The following is a 24,740-nucleotide window of genomic DNA, read 5'->3' on the forward strand; positions in this document are numbered from 1 at the left end:
ACAAGAGGGTGAGTAAATGATGATAGAAATTTCATGTTGAAGGTGAACTACATTTATGTCAAGATGGTGAAATCTCATACTTTCACATGTGGTTAAGGGAGTGTATGCAAGCTTGTGTTGTAAATTAAATATTTCATAATGTTTTACACTATACAGAAATGTGCTTGCTTTTTTACCATTAACTGAAAAATCTCCCTATTGCCTAAACTTCAACCACTGGTCTCATTTAGATATCAGTGGATCAATGACATTCTGTTTAAAGCCTTGAGTCAGGTTGAGTCATGTCTCTTGGCTGCATTCCCTACACCCATTAACTGATGCTGCTGTGGATACAGGAGCCAGCGAGTGCATTAGCAATAGATAGAGCTGCAATGCCCTTTTCAAAGGCCAAGACTTCCATCCACCTGCTATTTCATAAGCGAGAGACAGAAAGCATGTAACGTCACTCTGATTTTATCTGGCTAGATTGTAAAGAGCTAATTTAATTTTAAATGTCTTGTGCAAAATAACTCTTGCCCCGAAGGGAGAGAATAACCTTGTCTAGAAAGCATTTGAATTGGGCTATGACTGATCAATCTTTCTGTCTTTGCTTGCAGATGTAAACCTTATATTATGCAATGGGTTACTGCTTATAATTTGTTTTAGGCTTGTCTTTTCAAGTATGTGGTTTTTAGGTTATAACGCCATTGAATAAAAAAACATGTATATTAGATTTGCATAGGCCTACTGCACTTGAAGTACGATAAGTGCACTCTGATGTAATTATTATCTCTATGTCTGGCAATATTAAAAGATTGTAGCAATTCATTTTCAGAAATCAACGCTTTCAAAACTAGGTCCACGTTGCACATTCAGGTCATTCTCTGTACTTTATTATGGGACGATATTTTCGTTTATAAACGGACATCCTCAAGGTACAGTCTGATTGGCCAAGCGCTCCGACACGAACCAATCAAACTCCAATGCGATGAATCGTCCACCGTCGGAGTAGGCGTGGTCACGAAAAACATCGGATGGCGAGAGCCAATCAGAGATGGAAGAGATCAGCCAAGGCCATCGTCAGATGTCGACGCAGAGAAAGCAGGAACGACCGAAAGAATAGAGAATAGAGTGAACGAGCACGCTGCGTGAACGAAAAAGTGTCTCTCGCGACCACATCTCAGCTGTCAACACAGTGAAAGCGGCTTGTGAGAGAAGAATACTCGTTCTTCTGAATCACTTCATACACTGGTAAGTACCCATTGTGACGTTCAGTTTATTAGCAACATTACTAAATAAAGAAAAATCTAAACAGTGTCTTTTTGGAAACGGTAGCCAGTAAACATAGGAAAAGTACATCGCTCTTTTGTTGTATGTAATAAATGTATACTGTAATCAACGTACACGAATCGTTGTGTAAATATGTTGTCATTAATTGTTCTTTTAATTATTAAATCGTGCTCATGTCAGTTCTCTTGCACAGAGACAGGTTCTACCGGTCCTTAACGTTACATACGATGTGAATGATTGACCGGTTCTGTTTGACTTAACACCTTTCACGTATGCGGAAGTATAACATTATTTTGCATGTTTACGTTTTGAAAAACAAAACAGAGCAACAAAACGCATGCATTTAAAATTGTATTATAACATTTGCCTTTTTTGGTGCTTATCTGTTGTTTGTTGTTGCTTTGTTGATGCATTTTATTATTATTCTGTATCTACTACTATAAAATAGCTTTAGATTCAGTTTTTAATGTGACGAACTAGACTCAACTCACGTTGAATGAAAGATGTACGTGATGGATATGAATATGATAGTTATTTGGTGCTGATTTTTAAATAAACCAGCATAATCAATAAGGATGGAGATCAGCATGTGTGACGTCATCTCCCTGCGCTTCGTAAACTTTAGTGGGATATGAGGCTAATAGCGATTTTGGGACCATCGTGTCATTTACAGATGGTGTTATCATCTCCGCATCATCAGAGAAAGGAAACGGAAAGACTGAAGCAGTCGATGTGCCAGAGAGATTTGTTGCTTTCTTGCACACATGTTATAAGATCGATATCTTTAGTTTGGGCCCCGCCTCAGTCTGAAGTGATGGATGCTCTTATGCTCAAATACTGCTTCTCTTATAGGAGTCAGGGAAACGCACTCATAAATCAGCTGTTTCACTGTTGTGACGCAAAACCATTGTAACAGCTGCTCGTGTGTACGGTCCTGAGTTCAGTGTTGTCGCTTTTGAATGACCGTAAGATCAATACTAAAACACTAAGCAGTGCTCTCCATGATTGAAGAAATTAAATGACTGTCCCTTGTTGGTGTTCACAAACCACCTTGTTCTTCCCCCATCATTTTTCTTTGGCTACTATATTGCAAAATTACAATGAATTATCATTAATTTTTAAAGCTTTTGTGGTTTTAGTTTTTAGGAGATTAGTTGAGACACCAAGATACGTTTAGTTTACCCCATATTATGTTTTGTAAGGACTGGGATGCAAATGTAGATGTCTACACAGGCCATTTAGTGTGATGGAGAACTGTTAACTATCTAATTTGAAAGATCGCCATCACAAAAACTAAACGGCTGTCATACTCAATACGAGGATGAATGTAATTTAAGTCACAGATAAGTAAGTTACTGATAAGTGAACCAAACCGTAAACTGTCTCGGAGCTGTCTTACTAAATATTTGCACATTTGAAATGGTCGGAATAAAGGATGAAAATAAACTGTTGTGTAATTGAGGTTGAAAAGGAAATTTTGGATATGCGTTTATCCACTTAAAAAGCTTTATGGCTTATTTGTTCTGCACTTTGAATATCTGTTTATTTTAGTAGATGTACTATAATCTCTATTTGGCTTTATTGCTGATTTCACAAGTCCAGTTATCTGTCTATTATAGTGTTGCATCAATGTTTCTTCCTGCTGGCATGTATGACCATTGGAGCCTAATCAGTGACTCATCTTCTTTGTATGAATGTTTGCTGTGATGCTTGAAGATCATTGACATGTGAATTGTACATGTCAAGTCTAAATGTCGAATTATAAAGTTTGTGCGTATCTCAACTTTATACATTTAATTTGGAATTAAACTCAGACGGTGCTAAGTGTATAAAAAATTCTTTTTGCTCTAGTTTGTATTTACAGATCTCTGTGTAGGAGTTTTTTTTTTCTTTACTACGATTTTCTGGTTCTGCTGAACTGAGTGCTCATGTATTGTTTTCTTGCAGCAAACAGTTCAGAAGTTAAAAGGGAGCTTGCTTTTGTTAAAACAATGCAATATGTCTATAGACTGCTGGTGACAACACCCCACATTAGTATGTGGTTAGTTTGGCCACCTTTCATGAAACTGTCAAATTATTTTGGCTTAAAGGCCCCAATCTCCACGATCCCATTTTTCAACCTTTAGTTAGTGTGTAATGTTGCTGTTAGAGCATAAACAATACCTGCAAAATGATCAAGCTCAAAGTTCAGTGCCAAGCGAGATATTGTCTTTAATAGATTTCGCTTTTCAAGGACAACAAAGAATGGCTGGAATCGGACAACAGCCCTCTACTTCATGATGTACATGATGTCACTATTCCAAGTGCTTTTAATAACCTCCGCCCAAAGGAATATCCATGCCAAAAAGGGGCGAGGCCTTCCTTAGAGAAGAGGAAGAACCGATGGAGTAGTGTTTGGTTTTCAGAGATTGTAAACATTTGACTGGGCTACTCGCTAAACGATTTTAACTTTTATCACTGTCCTACAGCAGGTAATAAGAATTCAGCTACACACATCCTAAGCTAACCAATGGTCTAATGTCAGCTTCCATGACTTTAACATAGGCTGTGAAAGCTGTGTTTTTTCATTTCTCTCGCCATAGAAAAAATTCAATCTCTAACCAAGATTGACGTTTACACATGCACTAGCAGACCTCCGTTACACTTAAATTGATCCGCATGGTTTTATCTGATAAAGTGAAGTTGACGCCATTGTTACAGTTTATTGCTAAAAGCCAAAGTTTATGAATAAACGTGCACTGAGAGCGGCACCGACTAATCACAACAGCCTGAGAAGCCGAAGCTCGCTGATATGGTATGGTTGGGACATCTTCACAAACACGCACACACTCTAAGCGGGTAACCAATCACGACAGACCTGTTCAGCTTTACCAATCAGAGCCTTTACATTTACATTTAGTCATTTGGCAGACGCTTTTATCCAAAGCGACTTACAGTGCACTTATTACAGGGACAATCCCCCTGGAGCAACATGGAGTAAAGTGTCTTGCTCAAGGACACACTGGTGGTGGATGCCTTTCTGAAGGAGGGACTTTATATAGACCTTAAGAAATCCAGTTGTTTTGTCAGAAGAGGGACAGAAATGAACAACTTGTCAACTTAGACTTGAAATATGTAAAATATATTAATGTTTCTTGTAAAAAATGCTTTATCCATTGTTAAACACCGGAAAAACTTAACCAAAGCCTCAAAAACAGCAAAAGACTGGCTCCTTTAATTAAACAAAATGTATTCAATAGAAAACTAAAAGAATCTTAAAATGAATAGAAAATGTGGAGGAAGGGTTTGGGGGTTGGAGCCGTCCTCTCTGTTCATTAGTAAATTGCTTGGTTGCAGGACCCGACTGTCTTCTCCAAGTAAATATTCTGTACGTGTCCACACACCATTCCACATCAATTTTAATCAGAGAAGGATAATGGGGGGGAAACATTAAGGCATTTTAGACACTAAGGGGCGGTTTCCCAGACAAAAGGTTAATCCTAGTCAGAGGTGTCTTGATCAAAAACAATTTACACTGACACATCTTAAAATATATCAGCAAAGCCACGGTGCACACGGTAATGTTTTTTTTTTTTGTAAATAATGTTTTTACAATGACTAATGACAAATGAAAGAAACAGAACACAAAGGAAGATATTTTGATGAAAGTTGGTAACCGAACGGCACTGGCCAGTTAACAACATTTTCCAAAATATCTTCTTTTGCATTCAGGTTTCGCTCTATTCTTTAAAGGCTGTTTTATAAGCTTGTTCAGTGACCCCTTTGACAGCACGGTACTTTACTTGTATTGCACATCCCGAGACGGTTCAGACTGAGGCCTCAGCCTGTCAGTCACAAAAGCACTCGTGTGCTGTATAGGAGCAGGTCTTGTTGATGGATATGAACACTGCTTTTATTCCTTCAAACAGTTTTGGGGATTGTGGAAGTTTTATACGTTTGATTGTGTTGTTATAAAATAAATATATTCAGACGTTTCCCGTGACCACTGCTGGTCACATACTGTATGTCATTTATCAATCAGACTAGAAGAGTGATGGGCCTCTAGCAGAGCACAAAGTCTGGTGCTAATCAAATCAAAGTATCGACCCTATTTTTAGCCCCTTCCCTGATTCAAGAAACGGCAAGGAGACAAGGGGTAAAATAAAGGACAAATGTAATATAAGCAGAGGGTAAATAATTGGTTGTGCAGATTTGTAAACATCCATTCTCCAGTTAGCAGTAATTCACTGAGGTATGTGCTAATTCTGATGTCTTTAAACAAAAAAGAAAAAGAGATGAGAACTAGTCGACATGTTCTTTCATTTGTGCTTTTTATTGTTTAGCCGTATATCACATTCCACCAATTTGCATTTGAGAATATATCAGTGAGTACTTAATCAGTTTTATGTGGCCTTTTGAGCTGTGAGACTGTCTGAATGTTTTAAAAATGGACAACACTCCTATTTATTTTTCATTAAGATTTTGCACACACCTGTCAAAATGTATAATGCTGTCCTTCCTTCTTTCGTCTGAGGTCTCATATGGCCTATGGTAATAGAATGTCACTGTCTCTCTTTTTCTGCAGTGATTTGTGTGATCTAGCACCATGTCAGCGAAAGCCATCTCCGAGCAGACGGGGAAGGAGTTCCTCTACAAGCACATATGCACGACTGCCGCTGTACAGAACCGGTTCCGCTACGCCAATGTGACGCCAGAAACCGACTGGCAGCGTCTGGTTCAGGATCATCCCTGGCTTATGACAGAGGTAACAATAACAGTTCTAGTGCCAACCCTCAGTTATATTTATATATAAATTAATACAGGTAATCATATGGAGAGATATCGAGGGCAGAGAATGCTTGACTAGATGCTTAATTTAAGTACTAAAGTGAGGAGATCAGAATTTCTTCAATGACAGTACAGGGACATTTCAGTCTCTCAGCTTCTGCTGTAAAAGCACTCTTAATCACCTTTATGGCGGAGCCCAAAGGGTAATGATATTAGATATGACTCATCTCTCTCTCTCTCTCTCTCTCTCTCTCTCTTTCTGAATTATTCCTTAAGCAAGGATGCCAAATGGAAGCCTTTTTACTAGTAATCCAAGACTCAACTGTATTTGTATTTTACATAGTTCTGTTTAGGATTTTTTCACTTTTTGGCAAAGGATGGCTAAATAAAGATGCTAATTTATAGTTATTTTAATTAAAAAATTGTTTAAATGAGGTAAATATTATTCTAAGATTCTACAGATGAATAATTAAGTGTCTTCAAACTTCAGGGTATGTATTATTTGAGGAAGGCATTCATTAAAATGAGCAAGTCCTTAACTAAATCCGTTTTTTGTATCTAATCTCCAATGTTCTGCATTAAAGAAGAATTTTTGACCATTCTACGTACTAAACTTTTGTTACACGCTTTTAAATAAAATGACAAAAATTTGCCGGCTGTTCATTTGTGTCACTTAAAGTTATTAAAGATAAAATTGTGTTGTTTATCATGTTTCCATCCAGAAATTGGTTGTAAAGCCAGATCAGCTGATCAAACGCAGAGGGAAGCTGGGCTTGGTCGGTGTGAATCTTGATCTGAATGGTGTGAAGGAATGGCTAAAACCTCGCCGTATGAAGGAGACAACGGTGAGGACACACACGCTTCTTCAGCACTAGCTTTTTATTTTGCTGACATGGTTGTCCCAGTGGAAATGAGTGAACACGTCTATCTGGTGTTTGTGTGTGTGTACAATTCATCCATTCATCTAATACTCCAGTACGCATTTGTTGCCTTCAGGCCTAAAGACATTTAACAAGCTATTGCTGAGAGAAAGTGAGAGAGGAAAACGCAACCAGACTTCAGACCTCCTGTGACCTAGCAGGCAAAAATAAGATTGAATTGTTCCATTAAAGGCTTAGTTATAGTCACACACTATTCTACTGTCGTCGTTGCTGTCTGTCTCCATCACATTAATACTTCACCTTGTCATTATTCTTTGTTTTTCTGTTCCGCGCAGAAATGTCACCTCGCCTTTCATATCTCTACTTGATTTATATCATCTGACCCTTTGGCCCACTGTTGTGACTGCACCACAAATGAGATTGCTGTTTATGTGTGTGTTTGTGTATTTGGCTGTGGCGATGCATGTCAAATCTTTTGATATTCTTAGGGGGCAAGGGGCCAGTCACTTCTCAACACAAAGCATTTCCTTAGGCTGAATATTTTCCGTCCTCTAGCCTCCTTTTCTTATGTCTCTTATGTAATTCTGCTTTATATTGTGTGTTTGTCATTAAAAGCTTCTAGACCGAAGGCAGTTTCTGAAGTTTTGCTTTTAAGGACATCATATGGCACAAACACTACATACAAGCTTTCAAAATCTCTGTCTGTGTCTCGCAGGTGGGAAAGGCTAAAGGCATTCTCAAGAACTTCCTGATTGAGCCTTTTGTTCCCCATAAGCAAGTGAGTATAAATGTGTATAAAACAAAATCTATTGTTCAGTCATTGTCAATAGACACATTACTTCAATGTTATTTAATGTTAGTTCTCTCTTCAAGGGAAATACATTGCTCATGATTTACATGATTTCATATTTTTATTATGATATTGTTTATCTGAAAAGTGTATAGTTTTGTATAGTTTTCATAACAGAACAGAAAAACAACTCTGAATGAACATATGTCTTGCCAGGAGGAGGAGTTTTACGTGTGCATCTACGCCACACGTGAGGGCGATTACATGCTCTTCCATCACGAGGGGGGTGTGGATGTGGGAGATGTGGACTCCAAGGCCCTGAAACTCCTGGTTGGAGTGGATGAGAAAATCAGCCCTGACACAGTAAAGAGTGAACTCCTCAAACACGCTCCTGCAGACAAGAAAGAGTGAGTTAGACTAATCAGACTGAGATTTGACCAAAAAGTAGTAGTGATGTGTGTTAATTTGATCGAATACTGTATACCTGATGTTTCAGTATGAATGCTGAAGCTGATCTTGTAAGTTTGCCTGCTTACAAAGAAATTAAGGGTCTATAATTTGTATGATGGGTTTATTTTAATTGATAGAGACAGAATATAAAAAAATCAGGGGAAAAATGCTATATAAAGGTTATAAATGTATTTGCATTCCAAATAAGTATTTGATCCCCTACCAACTAGGAAGACTTCTGATTGCTTATATGGACGGCAGCTTAGTCCTGTTACTTTAAGAAAGTACTCCTGAATCAGCTTGTAATTTATATAAAAGATGCCTGCCAACAGAAACTGTATCTTCCATTTCAACCTCTACACCAGCATGGTCCAGACGAAAAATTTGGGTTTTAAAGGATTTCAGGGACAAGATTGTAGACCTGCACAAACCTTGAATAGGCTACAGACAGAAGCTTGGTGAGAAGGAGACAACTGTTGGTACGATTATTTTGAAATAGAAGGCATACAAAAAAACAATTAAAAGCATTTGGTCTGGAGCTCCCTGCAAGATTTCCCCAATGGAGTAAAGAGGATCATGAGAAAGGTTAAAGATCAGCCCAGAACTACACGGAAGAAGCCTGTTTATTTTATTTAGACAGTTGGGACCACAGTTATTAAGCAAATCATTGGTAACAAGCTATGCCACAATAGAATGAAATCCTGAAACACCCACTAGGTCCTCCTCCCCAAGAAGACCCGCCTGGCTCGTCTGAAGTTTGACAATGAACATCAAAATGATTCAGAAAAGGCTTTGAAGAAAGTGCTGGCACTGCTGTGAGACCAAAATTTACTGTTTTTGGAGGCAGAGAAATGCTGACTATGACTCTAAGAACACCATCCCTACAGAGAAGCACAGTGTTGGAAACATTATGCTTTAGGGCTTTATATCTCTGCTACGGTCACACAATAACTTCACCGCATTGAGGGGCTGAGGGACGGGCCAGTGTACCATAAAATCTCGGTCGAGAACCTCATCCCCTTAAGTAGATCCCCGAAGATGGGTCGTGGATGTGCCTATAAAATGACAAAGACCTAAAACATATTGCCAAGACAACCAAAGAGTGGCTCAAGGAGAAGCACATTAAATGTCCTAGCCAGTCTCTAGACCTTGGTCCTTTAGAAAATCTGTGATGGAGGCTAAAACTCCAATTTGATGATCGACAGCCAAGAAACCTTAAAGATTGACAGAGGAGTGGACTAAAATGTATCCTGACAAATGTGCAAACCTAGTGACCGACTATCAGAAATATCTGACCTCTGTGCTTGCCAACAAGGGTTTCTCCACCAAGTACAAAGTAAAATTTTCTTGGGGATAAAATACTTATTTCACTGACTAAAATCATTTCATTATTGTTATATAAAATTCTTTCCCCTGATTGTTTTATAGATATTCTGTCGCTATCAGTTAAAATAAACCCACTATAACAATTATAGACCCTTCATTTCTTTGTAAGCAGGCAAACTTACAAATCAGCAGGGGATCAAATCCTTTTTTCCCTCACTGTATATGGAGGTGACATAGCCTGTCAAATATTTTGGGCTTGGCGTATGTAAGAATTGGAATGGGAAAGACATTAATTATTTAGTTTTTAATGCTGATGGCACTTAATTCTATTTCCATAAAGATTTTTAACGTTTTAGTAACAGAATTTATCTCGGTTGATGACACTACAATTTTTCACTGTCATTTTAAACTCATAAAACATAATACAGCTGTGTTCATTTTGAGGCAACCATGACTTGTAAATCACTTTATGACTCAGATGATGTCATTCAGACAGATTCACTGAGTTAAAACGTATAACTCATTAGCTTTAGATGAGTCTTTTTGATGTATGAGTCATTTGTTTGAGAATCATTCTTTGGGTGTTGTATTTTTGTTCTTTTAAGAACTTGTTAAAAGTAGTCTTTGTGGAATATTCTTCTTTCAACATATTAAGTTCATAATGACACTGAATAGCAGAGCTCAAGGGAGAGATCGTTGACAAACAAGCTGGACGCTCCTATTTATGCATTTTGCTGGAAGCATGCAGCTAAAGGCTCTTTGGTCCATTACACTAATTCAATATTTTCTCTTTCTCTCTCGCCACCCTCAGTATTATTCAGATCACGCATGTAAAAACCTATCTGTCTTTTTGACGGGACTCACACTCACACTGTCTTGGCTGACATTGAGGTTGACTGGGAGATTGTTTGGCAGCACATTGTGGACAGTATTTCTCTCTCTCCTTCTCTCTCAAACCTTCCTTATTGTCTTTCTCATTTCATTTTCTGAGTCAGACACACACACCATCAGAAAGTGTGGAAAAACAGCATAGATAAATGTTTGTTTGTGAGTGAATTTACTGATTCACTGTCCTCCCACAAGTTGAAGCTGTCAGACGGATTCACTGGAGACTGCTTGTGGGTAATTGGTGTGCTATGGACTGTGAGCCATCACAGTTTATTTATTGCTATTTTTTTATGGCACGAATGACAGATGATGTGCTCTCACTCTCTCCTCCCTTCCGTCGCTCTGTTTTCCCTCAGTACTCAAAATAGCAGCAGTTGAAACTTGAACTGTGACAGATTCTGCTGCTAAATTGGATGTCATTACCACACAGTCTGCAGTCCACTTTTATTGTTTTAGTTTGTTTGGTTTAATTTCACCCCACCATCACCTTTTGGGTGCGTGCAGACAGTGATGATCTTGCATGACAGGATTATTTAGCTTGTTCTGTATTGTGGAATGTGGTTTTGGCAGTTTGTAATGACATTATGCCAGGATAAAGTTATTTATAGTAGCAGGTAAAATATGCATTGTTATTGAATTTCGTTATACACTTATATTAATAATAATAATAATAATAAAGAAAATACATTTTTTTTTATATGTTGATTGTGAGAATATGCAGCTTAAAGTTTTTTTCTCTTCAGGATGTTGTCTAGTTTCCTGGTGGGCTTGTTCAACCTGTACGAGGACTTGTATTTTACATACTTGGAAATCAACCCTCTTGGTAAGTTTCAAGACCAGCCCATCCCTCCTCGCCTGTTGCGTGGTAGTTTTAAGTTCACCAAAACTTCTGACTCCCTTCTTTTCAAGGCACAAGGAAACTTTGACAAATGTTTAAGCCAATAAATGTTTTACACTCTTATTAGACTTGAATGACTAATCCAACATTAAAACTATTTTCCAGGATTTATTAGCTCATGGGTTTGTTTTCTGTATTATATATATAATTAAAGCCTTAAATTCAATTAGATGTTAAATAAACTAATGTTTCTTTAAGGAAATTATTGTTATAATTGTTGGATTATTAAAGGATTAGTTTACCCAAACAAATATATCCTAATTTACTTGGCCTCATACCAGATGTATATGACTTCAGTTGAACACAATATTATTTATTGTACAAAAACGATCTGTCCCAAAAAAAGCACATATCTCACAATAGTGATAACTCAAGCGTGTTAATAAATGTCAATGGGTGTGTGAGAAACAATATTTTGATATTTCCTTAAATTCCTTAAATTAAATAAAAACCCAAACAAGCACCATATTCCGTTATGATGGCACATTGATTACTTCATATCTTCTCTTTTGTAAGTGTATAGTATATAAAATATGTCAAATTTGAAAACTGTAAAAAGGCAGTTTAATATGAATGTACATGATTTTTGCACCTTCAACATTTTGGGACCAATATAGTTTATAAAGTGAAAAGTGAAACTGAAGAATGCAAATCTTACATCTGGGATGGCATGATGATGACTAAATTGTAAAATATTTTTTTTGTGAAGTATTTATTTTCAGATTTCTAATGAATGAACATAATTTCACATGCTGTTTGATGGTGCCAGGGAGTGTTTCACATGACACTAATTAAGTCTCTGTGTGCTCCACAGCATCTGCTTCTGTGTCAACTGTGTTTCTAACAATTTTCTGCGTACACATGCACAAACCCAGGTGCACGGACCTATCCCAGTGTGAATGTGCAGAATCCTTGCACTGTATTTGCTGTGTATTGTAAAAATAGGGACTGTTTGCCATACCTCTGATGGAAACCGTGTCTTCCGTACCGTATTGCTTACATAATAAATATTATTATATCAACGGATTTATAAAGGCGTTTAAGGGAGTTTTAGGAGTTCTGGTTCATGTTGTGTTTAAAAACATTTCTCACCCATAGTGTGATCACATGTTGTTCTGTAGCATATTGCTTTATTCTGTAGTATGAACATGTGATCTTTTTTCTTTTAGTGGTTAATAAGGATGGTGTGTATGTGCTGGACATGGCTGCTAAAATCGATGCTACCGCTGATTACTTATGTAAGGCCAAATGGGGTGATGTGGAGTTTCCTCCTCCCTTTGGCAGAGAAGCTTATCCGGAGGTAAATGGACCAATCAATATCTTACACATAAAGACTCATGTTGTCTTGTACAATTACAATTCAGAAATAGTCTTGCTTTCTTACTTTCTTTGAAGAATATCTGTCCTCTTGTTCTGTTTTTGCTGACTCATCAGAGGAAGCTTCTGTGTCTGATTCTGATGCGTTGGCTTACTAACATTTGCCCTTCAAAAGATAGAATTGTAACAATTTTTGGAGACGGGACTTTATACTTAATTTATGACATTGTCTTTTGTGTGTGTGGTTTGAACAGCAAGGTGGATTTTTGTCTTACGTTTACTATCATACATAAGCGCTTCTGTAACCACTTTTTAGGAGGCGTACATAGCAGATTTGGATGCTAAGAGTGGTGCCAGCCTCAAACTTACTCTCCTCAATCCATGTGGAAGAATCTGGACCATGGTGGCAGGAGGCGGGGCTTCTGTCGTGTACAGGTACCCATCAGCATTCTCGAGTTTGCATATGAAGTTTGTCATTTCAGTGTGTTAAAATAAAGACTTAACAATACACTGAGAGGTTTATGAAGCTTAGCATATACTAAATCTTAGAGAAGACATTAAAATGGAAACTGTTTGGCTTTATGGGCTGGAAGCAGATTCTTGTTTAAGTCATAGTCCCTGTGACGGCGATACCCATCCCTCCCTGATGACTGTTATCTACCACTACTGCATCTGTCTGTCTCTATCTCTCTTTCTGGATGGAGGGAGGAGATGGAGCGAGAGAAAACATTGAGAGACTAATTAGAATGTTTGTGCATGTGGTGCTTTCCTTTGAGAGTAATCAAGAATCCAGAAGTCCAAAGTTTTTCTCTTTGAAGCAAAAACTGTAAACACAAATCAAACAGATTTTAGATTTAATGGATCATTTGCTTCGCTCGGTTTACTCTGTAATACAATTTCATTGGTATTTCATAGTCATACACTTTCCTGGTGGAATGTAGCTGGTGGAAGGTTCAAACAAATGAAACACATTATAAAAAACGTTGTTTCTTTGCTAAAAAAAAGAAATGTTAAAAATTTTATTTCTTGTCCAGAAAGCGTTTTAAATTAATAAAATGAAATACAATTTTATGAATTTAGAAATATAGTTGGTATAAATATGATGTAATTATAGGAGTTGCCCAGCAGTTTAACATTGAATAAAATGGATTTATTATTCTTTCATAGTGATACAATCTGTGATCTGGGCGGAGTCAATGAACTGGCCAACTACGGCGAGTATTCAGGCGCTCCTAGTGAACAGCAGACCTACGACTATGCCAAAACCATCCTGTCACTCATGACCCGTGAGAAACACCCTGATGGTACGTCCAAGAACTTTTTTCTGTCCCTCTATGCCTACATGTTCTGTATGATGATTCTGATGTGTTGTTTATTTATGTATAGGTAAAGTTCTGATCATTGGAGGGAGCATCGCTAACTTCACTAATGTGGCGGCAACATTTAAGGTTGGAGTTTGACATGTCCATCTGTGTTTGATATCTGCATTAGCGTTTGTTTTGTAACAGTTCTGTTGTGCGTTTGTGTGGCTCTTTCTGTGCGTATTAGGGTATCGTCAGGGCCATCAAAGATTATCAGGATCCACTGAAAGAGCATGAGGTGACTATATTTGTCCGACGCGGTGGTCCGAATTACCAGGAAGGTTTAAGAGTCATGGGGGAAGTTGGTGAGTATGTGCACATTCATGTATGAGAAATGAAATCCTTGACAAATTACTTCCTTATGTACTGTGTGTGTTTGCATGGGCAGGAAAGACCACTGGTATTCCTATTCATGTCTTTGGCACTGAGACCCACATGACAGCTATTGTTGGAATGGCGCTAGGTCACCGGCCTATCGATACACAACCTCGTGCTGCTGCCCACACGGCCAACTTCCTGCTCAACTCGAGTGCCAACACCACTGTAAGTCATTGTGTGTGTGTGATATTCTGAGTGAACTTGCATTATAACAACCACTCATCGCCTTAAGCTTCCATTATAAGAGATGGTCCAGTATGTCTGGACCATGAGTCCTTTGCTATAGTGTGTAGAGATCAGGTCATAGAGTTTTTATCTTGTTGACAGATCATAAATAATAGTTACCAGCAAAATGCCCAGGTAAGAATGAAACATTCAAATATAATATTTAATGCAACATAATGTTAATCCCTAAGGTTAACTCTTGGATTGATCTATGTTGTGTCTTTCCTTTTCTCACTTTCTCTCTGGGTCTATGTTGTGTCTTTCCCTTTTTTCACTTTCTATCTTGATTTCTTTTTATCTCATCGTTTCAGACTCCCGCATCTAGCAGATCCGCCTCTTTTTCTGAGGCCAAGTCTGAAGCAGAAGGCTCATCGGCTCAGAAAAAACAAGCAGGACTTGCACCAGGTACACAACACGTATTGCAAAATTACAGGAAGAGTTGATACCTGTTCTTTCGGGTGCCCCCTGCAGGCTAATGCGTGAAGTGGGACACAAAATCAGTTTGTAATACTAAATTAAAAAAAGTTTGATCACATTTATGTTTTTATTTGACTTCTCTTTGTACTTCTGTCGTTCATTTGGAACATCTAGCCAAAAGTACTCTGTTCAGTAACCACACCAAGACCATAGTGTGGGGTATGCAGACAAGGGCGGTGCAAGGCATGCTGGACTTCGATTACGTGTGCTCACGGGAGGAGCCCTCTGTGGCAGCAATGGTTTACCCCTTTACGTGAGTCATTTTAGTTGTTTACTCAAGACCCACTGTATACAATGAACATGTACAGTATACTAAGAACTACGTACTGGATACTATATTAACAATACATATCTCTACAATCAGAGGAGACCACAAACAGAAGTTTTACTGGGGTCATAAGGAGATCCTGTTGCCAGTCTATAAGAACATGTCTGACGCCATGAAGAAACATCCAGAGGTGGACGTGCTCATCAACTTTGCCTCTCTCCGCTCTGCCTATGACAGCACCTTGGAGACCATGCAGTTCCCACAGGTCTGAGATCATTCATGGAGGATGCTTATATACCTTTACCATGCCGTAATCTTCACCATAATCTTCAGAACCCAAATTTGTCTGTTTGTTAATCCATTGTGATGATGTAATTTTGTGTGTTTTGCATACAGATCCACACCATAGCCATCATAGCTGAGGGTATCCCAGAGGCTTTGACTCGCAAGATCATCAAAACAGCTGATGAGAAGGGAGTCACCATCATTGGTCCGGCCACGGTAAGTGTGTGTGTTGATTGACTAGGATGATATAGCAAACAAACGGATGGTTAATGGCCTGCATCTGTAACTTGAATGTGTGTGTTTATGTAGGTTGGCGGTATTAAACCAGGCTGTTTTAAGATTGGTAACACTGGAGGAATGCTGGATAACATCCTGGCATCTAAGCTGTACAGGCCTGGCAGCGTGGCCTACGTCTCTCGCTCTGGTGGAATGTCCAATGAGCTCAACAACATCATCTCACGAACTACAGATGGAGTGTATGAAGGAGTCGCCATAGGAGGAGACAGGTGTGTGTGTATGATTTTAAACTAGAGATGTTGATTTATTGCATTTAAGTGATACAGTAATACACACAATATATACATATTATATAAAACGTATAGAATCTATGTAATGTCTATTCAGTTATTTTTTATCATGAAATACAATGTTATAAAAAAGTCAACCTATTTTAAATCTAAATGTGCTTCGGGTAGGTATCCAGGCTCTGTGTTCATGGATCACGTATTAAGGTATCAGGACACACCAGGAGTGAAGATGATCGTTGTTCTTGGAGAGGTGCGTAATGTCCCTTAATCTGTTCTTTGTCCGGATCAAATTTCCTAGTGTGATTTTTCTGACGTTTCTGCCACATGCATAAATGTATCCTCTTAGTTATTCTTCTCTTCTCTGATGGTAGATTGGAGGAACCGAGGAGTACAAAATTTGTAATGGCATTAAAGAGGGCAGGATCACCAAACCTGTGGTCTGCTGGTGCATCGGGACATGTGCCACCCTTTTCTCATCTGAGGTGCGTTTCACACTCTAATAACATCTTCATTTGTTTAGAAAAGTAAATGAGTTTAACCTTCTGATCACTACGAGGCACCAATTCACTCAATTCATTCATTCTGGTCCTCTCTGGTTTTTATATGTACTTCACCCTTAACTTTCAATTAACTTGGTTAAAATGTAGTTCATTTTATGATGTTAGCTTCAGTGCTATTCCTACTTGTAAATGTAGCTTTGTGTGCTGCGCGTATTGTTGACTCCTAATTTCAAATGTTAAATGCTTTGGATAAAGGTGTCTTCTAAATGAATAAATGTAATTGAACGTTTCTCTGGCCTTTAGGTCCAGTTTGGCCATGCTGGAGCTTGTGCTAACCAGGAGTCTGAGACTGCAATGGCCAAGAACAAAGCACTGGAAGAAGCAGGAGCTTATGTGCCTAGGAGCTTTGATGAGCTGGGCGATGTCATCAAGTATGTGAATTATACAAACTGTAGCTTTGCTTGTGTACCTGAATTGACCAACATGTGGCCTTTGTAACCACATGTGTGTCTACCCTGTAGATCCGTGTATGATAATCTGGTGGCCAAGGGCGAGATTGTGCCTGCTAAAGAGTTACCGCCCCCAACAGTGCCGATGGATTACTCCTGGGCTCGTGTGAGTATATGAACATCATGCGTGTGGAAGACATCTTGCGAGATTCCGGCTTGTGCCTAAACATTATCTTCATCTTCTTTTGTCTGCAGGAGCTGGGTCTGATCCGTAAGCCAGCATCATTCATGACCAGTATCTGTGATGAAAGAGGACAGGAACTCATTTACGCAGGCATGCCCATTACTGAGGTCTTTAAATCTGAGATTGGGCTGGGTGGAACTCTTGGCCTGCTCTGGTTCCAGAGGAGGTGTGTGTTCATTTATTGGGTGAATCACCCTTATTATTGCTGTCGAACATTGTATCTCCAAAACTGCAGTTTTTTTAGGAAATAGAGGAAAATACAGTATTGTTTGATAATTAAATGCTGTGTTGTCAAAGTTAAGAAGCTGTTTTAATACTTTTGATGGGCTAAATATTTGACCAGTATTTTGTAAATATAATTATATTTGAATAATTATCATAATTATAACATGTCTTGTAATTGTGTAATAAGGACCATGATGTCATTAACATAACAATGGAAATCTTTTTTCAAACAGAAGCTTCATTATCTTTATGCAAAATATAATTTACATATGTGACCCAGACATGCGTTTTATATGAGATAACCATTATTACTCCTCTTATTCTTGAGTCTTTTAAAAAATATCATTGTGTTTTTTGCAGGCTGCCACGCTACGCATGTCAGTTCATTGAGATGTGTCTGATGGTGACCGCAGATCACGGCCCTGCTGTCTCCGGAGCTCATAACACAATAGTGTGTGCTCGTGCGGGTAAAGACTTAATCTCCAGCCTTACCTCAGGACTCCTCACAATCGTAAGTTTATAACACACTCATGGACTAACGTGTTAACATCAGAAGAGCGTCATTGAAAACCGAGATATCTGGGTTTTTCTAGGGTGATCGTTTTGGAGGTGCCCTGGATGCAGCTGCTAAGCAGTTCAGCAAGGCGTTTGACAGTGGCATGTTGCCGATGGAATTTGTCAACAAAATGAAGAAAGACGGCAAACTCATTATGGGCATCGGACACCGAGTGAAATCTGTAAGTGGATGATCGCACCTCCTAAAGCTGGTGGGATTGTTCTTAAATCTTTCAAGACATAATTTGATAACATGTTTTGCAATGTTGGTTTACCATCTGATCTGATTTTCAGATCAATAATCCTGACATGCGAGTGCAGATCCTCAAAGACTTTGTGAAGCAGCATTTCCCCGCCACTCAGATGCTGGATTATGCTTTGGAGGTTGAGAAGATCACCACCTCAAAGGTATAATCACCTCTATGTCTCTACAGTACAACTGTGCATCAGGTACTATTGCACTACTACTGTAGTAAAATGTCTATGTCTGTACCTCAATCAGAAACCAAACCTCATCCTGAACGTGGATGGTTTTATTGGAGTGGCTTTCGTGGATTTGTTGAGGAACTGTGGTGGCTTCACTCGGTCAGTAATACAGGGAAACCTTTTTTTTTACTTAAATAAAACATCATAAGAGAAATCCTTAAATGTCAATGTTAACAACTCTTGCCTCCACCTCTGAACAGCGATGAGGCGGATGAGTTTGTGGAGATCGGAGCACTGAATGGAATCTTTGTCCTGGGCCGGAGCATGGGATTCATAGGTCTGTGTTTGTTCATTACGGTTTATCTCCCAGGCAGGTGTGTGAATAAATAATTTAACCCTTTATTTTTGTCTGCAGGTCATTATCTAGACCAGAAGAGGTTGAAACAGGGTTTGTACCGCCATCCTTGGGATGACATTTCTTATGTTCTTCCGGAGCATATGACCATGTAAAGATGGAAAGCATTGCGGTTCATCTCACTTAGTGTCATAAAATGAAGTCACTATGGAATTTAAAGCATTTTTAAGTGTGTAAATGTGTATGTGTAGTCCTGTGAATGTGTCAGAATGTTTGTTGTGTCTGAAAGTGTGGGAAACTGAATTACTGTCTTGCTATAAACTGAAGCTTACCAATAACATAAATAACCTAGCATTGGTTTTCTCTTGCAAAGTCATTTAACTGTGAAATCACTCAAATACATTCCACATCCCTGTAGTAAATGTGTCTCATGTATATTTAAAATAACAGACACAATCGAATTTTCATGTTAGCGTGCCTACTTACTAAGCTTTAAAGGGAAACTAAATTAGATATTAAACGCCTGGTGGCTAAAAAAAAGTGCTGCCTTGTCTTTTACTCAGACATGTATGTAACCAAGTTAATAAATATAAGTACTTACACAATCTCATAACTTACAGAATCATACTGTATAAAACTAAAGTTACCCAATAGCCAGCTATTTGGACTAATAGTTTGTTAATAGTGCCATCTAAAAGTGCAATAATGACTTGCATTACATAATAGCAAGCAACAGATTCATGTGATTATGTATTTGATCAAATTAATATTCAGGATAGAAATATATCTATTTTTAATGTATACAAATCAGACCCATATTTTGGACATTAACGCTATTTGTAAAAGTGCAGAGTGCCATGACGTCCAGCAATGTTTACAGTCCATCTGCTGTTTAACAATGCAGCACTGTTTTTAATTTGTTAATTAAAACAAACATTTGATTACTCTTATTTATTTTTTCACATTTTTATTTCACCCAAACTCATCTCTGATGACTAATAAACTAAAAGCTATTGTATACGTCATATTCATTAGTTGTGTATTGTTTCATGTAGTTTATGATAATAAAGACATTAAATATTGGCTAACTCTTTTAATGATGGCTTGATGTATATGTGCAACAAAAACAGTGATGCAAACACACCCGTGGTAAAAAAAGTTTGACGTGAGCGCACATCAATGTATTTCTATAAGTTAAATATCTGTTAAAAATCATCCCTAAAACTGACACATAGACATAACGTAAGGCTGCAAAACAGAACTCTTTAACTTTTATATATTGAGCCACACTGGCACTGACAATTGACAGTTTTTGTTATGTGACGTCATATTCAGAGATTCTGTACTTTTCCCCAAAGGTGTGTAACAGCGCCATCTGCTGTACAGTAGTACAAAGACCAATTGCCGTAATAACTCGTTTTTGGCGGGGAACGTTTTAGTTAAATGACGAGAATACTCGTCAATGGGAGGGAAAGAGTTACACAGAATAACCAAATACAACTTTACATTTCAATATCTTTCGATTAAGATTTCTGAAATAACTTGCCTTCTGAAACACCAAAGTAACCTTCCAAAAACAGACTAAACAGAGTTAATTAGTTTCTGCTCTCACTATGTCTGTTTTTGTAGATTCTTGGCATTATTCGATGCTTTTTAATGGCAAACATGTAAAGCCATTTGTGACTTAATTTTATTTGAAATTAGACAGGGTTTAAAAATGAGAAATGAAAGAACTAATGTGTTGACACTGGCTCCATTTAACCCACAGCATGTGGCTTACTTTGCCATTCTGGCAAATTCATTTCTTCACATTCTGGCAGAAATGACGGGTGATTCCAAAATGTGTGGTCAAATGACAAAAAAAGTGTTTAGTCGCTGAGATACAGTGTGAGGATCAACTTAACTTACTTCAACTCACTTGCTCATCTTCCCTTACTATTTGTGGTCAGTATTTTTTGGAGTTTAGTGCTTTTATATTCATTCGTTTGTTAACCAGATGTTCCTATATGTGTCCTGTGAGATATATTATATGAATCTGAAATCTTTTGATATAGTCATAACTATCTATATTTTGCCCTCTATATTTCATTGTATATAAGCTTCACCGCACATTCTGCTATTTTGGGTAAAACAGTCAAGTTCTAACTGTTTTAAACTGTTTTATAGCCCACCATGAGCATATGTTAGCGTTTTGTTGTTCTTTGCCTATAGAGAATGTGAAGCTGACGTCAAGCCCTCTGTTGCATGTTGCAGTGGCGCCGCCATTTTGCGAGGATAATATGCCACTGCTATTATTATTTTGATATGTACCGTTACTTGTCATATCAAAATAAAGAACCACAGGCATTTTCCTGAAGGACTCTGCGTAATGCTATTGTAGTTTTTAACACATCAAGTTCGACCTACCATAGTAATAATTCCTAATCGAACAAGAAAAACAAAACACAGCATTGAACGCAGTAGCAGCCATCCTCCTAAAATGGTGCAACATTCAACGTGGCGTGACATCCATTAATAAGCTCTATAACAGCATTCTGTTTGAAATATAAACAGAAATGTAAACCTTTGTGATAACTAATCAAATATTTTAAAACTACAATATTAATTTCTGCCTGGAAATGCAATCAAAATTTGTAAAAAGAGAAAATATGACTTTATTTACACAAAAATTGCTCTAGCCCCATTCTTGGCCACCATTTTATTTTTTAAACTCTACCCTGCTCGACCAATCACATTCCCCGTGTGAGCAGATGCATAGAATTGTGGGACATTGAAGGCAGCGATGGATATGATATGCTTCCAGATATGGATCTATGCTGCCTTCAAAAATTGACCTGATGGACGTATCTCAGTAGACAGGAAGAAAAGCAAACATTGGATTCCAATTCCATTGCCTCTGAAGGCAGCATTTAAGAGCTTTCGGACACAACCGCAGCCTTGCGGAACCCGCTTGAAGTCCCAGAAGTCACTGCGCCGTTTCCATCCTAGTTCGTTCTTCAAGGGCTGAAATAAAACATGAAATAAAAGTTGTGACAAGTGACATGAAAAGAAAAATCAGAGAATTAGTGAAAAATCTGTGGAAAAGATATTGTCAAAACCATTCATGCCAGCCCTAGGAGGACGGGCTTCCCAGGAAGTGTCTTGATTTCTCCCAAGAGATTATCTTTCCTGCTCGCAGGGGATTTAAGGCATAGCAAAACTTCCCGTATTGTTACTGCTGGTAACTGTTCCTGGCTCCAGTTCTCTTGCCATGCAAAAATTATTTGATCGACAAATTATTATCTAAGGTCAGTGCACGATCAAACTTGCATGCATTATTAGGACTAAACGAGTGGTCTTGTGTTAGGGGTAAATATGGCCGACTTTGTTTCAGTAAATAAATAATATTGGCTTAATTACAATGATTATGTTTCTTCATCTGGTGTCAGGCTTTAGAATGTCTTTAAATCTACAGCAAATTCACATCAACCATTCATATTTTAGAGGTGTATTTATACCAGATGTAGATGTATCTTAATCTATACATTTGCTGAATCTGATCCTGATAAAAGGTTGTATGCATATGAATAAATGGGAAGAATCTGTTCGAAGCCGAGAGACGTGCAGCAAGGGCCGGACTTGGGGAGGTGGGGGCCTCTGGGCTTGAGTCGATTTCGGGCCCCCCTACTGTTTAAATAGAATAATTTGCTATATTTGTTTGTATCATTAAGAAATTATTTTTTTCCAGTGACTTGGTTTACACGTTTATAGTTCATGCTTTGACAGTTTAGGCATTCTTACTAAAAAAGAGCAAATATGTCTGTGTTTTCTCTGTATTTCTGGTGGATCTTATACCTGTCGAATTGGAAATTTGGGAAATTGCATTCATATGAAACCAAAAATGAGAAATACAGTTCTCAGCATTTATTAATCTTGTTTATTGTAAGATGACAAATACAGTTGTTCAAGTTAGTAATTTACTGGATGTCTCCAGCAGGTGGTTTTCCTCTGGATTTTCTGCCTAAACACATCAGTCTGTGGTGCCACAGTGTAAGAAATCTTTTTTTTGCAAACCTTTTCTTTTGCGTTCTTGTCTCTCAGTTTTTTTGTTTTTGTTTTAGACGGATAGTTTAGCCAATTAAACAACATCGTTCCTTACAAAAGGCTGTTCTATTTAATCTTCCTAGACCACTGAACAATCTTTAAATGAAAAATAAAATGACTGGAATATTACTTGACATTTTTGACATAAAACAAATCAAATGAACGAGACCATGCGGGGGCCCCTAAAGGGCTTGGCCCATGGGCTGAAGCCCCGTCAAGCCCAATGGTAAGTCCGGCCTTGCGTGCAGCTGTTCTCATGTGTCTCAGTATGAGGGTACATCACTGACCCACAACAACCCCAAAAATACATCAGGGCAAGCGCAAAATAAGAATTATTTTAAGATTCAAACCAAGCATTCCAACTTGGTGTGCAAGAGGATGCTGGTTTGCAGGTTGTACAATCCCTTTACTGTTTATGTGTTTGCAAAATTTGTTGAAGGACATTTTCCAATTCTGCATGTGCACACTTCTTCCACTTAAAATATCATTAAAGGGCTCCAATATTTCTCTATAAAAAAAGAGTTAATCACTGTTAATATTGTAGCGTTAATATCACTTGGTCCAAGACCCATATAGGTAACATTCAGATCCACCGCAATGTTTGCCTGTCTTTTTGATTGTCTGACAATCTGGAGGGTCACAATCTACAGGTGATGTACTCTGCCCTTTTTTAGACTTGCCAGCAGGCAATCAGTCCTTAGCAATGGTCTATCCACATCTTTGCAATGGCATGCCAATGTCCTGGTAACCATCCACAACACCAGAATCATTCACATTATTTATGTTGTCCTTATAAAGCATTACCAACTAGTTTGGCTTAAAAAAAAACATGTAAAAGGATCGTCAAGGAAGTGTTCGTTATTATATCTACAAAACCAGACAATTTTCAGTGTTTCATTTAGTAGTGGTCACCTTATCTACTTTTTCAAAGTGTTATTTTTAACGCACAGAAATAGCATCAGTTAAATGCCAGCTTAAATGAGGTTTTGAGTTACAGGCTCAGCTATCATGTGCAGGGATTTCTCTGCAGTCTTTGCCAGAAACCTGCAGTGCTGCATGATACACCAAAGCAAACGTAATCACATGGGCAAATAACATACTTTTTAGCATTCTTTGTGCATTGTTATTTAATGCTGGAACTGAATAGCAACTTTGCCTTTAATTATGAATCATGGAAATAAGGGGAAAATACAATGCAAATTATAACTCTGCACAGATAATATCAGCACATTTAGCTAGACTTTTATCATTGTGTCAAATATACTTAAAGACAGATTTTGAATATAGTGCTATAGAACAACAAACTGCTGCTCACTCTTGTTTAGACGCTTTTGCATTTGAGGGTGCTGGGGATACAAAACATAGTTTCTTTGCTGAGGTGCCCCCATCTCATTTGTGATTGGTGGTGAACTGAAGTCACTGAGCGATTGGCTGTTTAGAGAAATAGAGGTGTGATCTTTCTTTGACACTCAGGATTTATGTAAGCGATCCTGAAACCATTTGGGCTTCTTGGAACAGCTTCAAGACTTCACACTAAGTTTGAGCATGATCGTGAGGCGGTGAAATGCATTGCCGATGTAAAGTGTTAAATGTTTGAATCCTTAGCTCATGAGGTAGATATATTTAGAAGAAAATATTTAATGATGAAACAATAAAAATTGGCTGAAATTAATTTGTATAAAAATTAGGTAACCGTATGATAGACTGACCTTTGGCTGCATGTAATAAATTATATTTCATTCTTCTTGGATTATATACATTTTATTTGGACACACGTGCATGGCCGGAAATTACCT

At 38.0% G+C, this 24,740-nt stretch overlaps 1 protein-coding gene across 2 annotated transcripts; it reads left to right on the plus strand.

Annotated features, from left to right (window-relative positions):
* The first annotated feature begins 1,071 nt into the window (after positions 1-1,071).
* On the plus strand, positions 1,072-19,944 carry aclya (ATP citrate lyase a). 2 transcript variants are annotated; one of them, XM_056753642.1, is made up of 29 exons: positions 1,072-1,230; positions 5,834-6,013; positions 6,759-6,881; positions 7,633-7,695; positions 7,924-8,114; positions 11,115-11,194; positions 12,439-12,569; positions 12,903-13,021; positions 13,754-13,890; positions 13,973-14,034; positions 14,135-14,252; positions 14,336-14,490; positions 14,653-14,685; positions 14,862-14,955; positions 15,142-15,280; positions 15,392-15,560; positions 15,692-15,796; positions 15,890-16,086; positions 16,276-16,357; positions 16,479-16,589; positions 16,911-17,038; positions 17,129-17,222; positions 17,312-17,466; positions 17,886-18,036; positions 18,119-18,262; positions 18,375-18,488; positions 18,583-18,665; positions 18,767-18,843; positions 18,922-19,944. In XM_056753642.1, exons 2-29 carry the CDS (start codon positions 5,855-5,857, stop codon positions 19,014-19,016), a joined length of 3,309 nt encoding a protein of 1,102 aa, XP_056609620.1. In that variant the 5' UTR covers positions 1,072-1,230; positions 5,834-5,854; the 3' UTR covers positions 19,017-19,944. The 2 variants fall into 2 exon arrangements, with proteins under 2 accessions (XP_056609620.1, XP_056609621.1); XM_056753643.1 differs by lacking the exon at positions 14,653-14,685.
* The last annotated feature ends 4,796 nt before the right edge of the window (positions 19,945-24,740 follow it).

Source organism: Triplophysa dalaica, chromosome 7 (assembly GCF_015846415.1).
Source record: "Triplophysa dalaica isolate WHDGS20190420 chromosome 7, ASM1584641v1, whole genome shotgun sequence".
NCBI classification, from domain to species: Eukaryota; Metazoa; Chordata; class Actinopteri; order Cypriniformes; family Nemacheilidae; genus Triplophysa; species Triplophysa dalaica.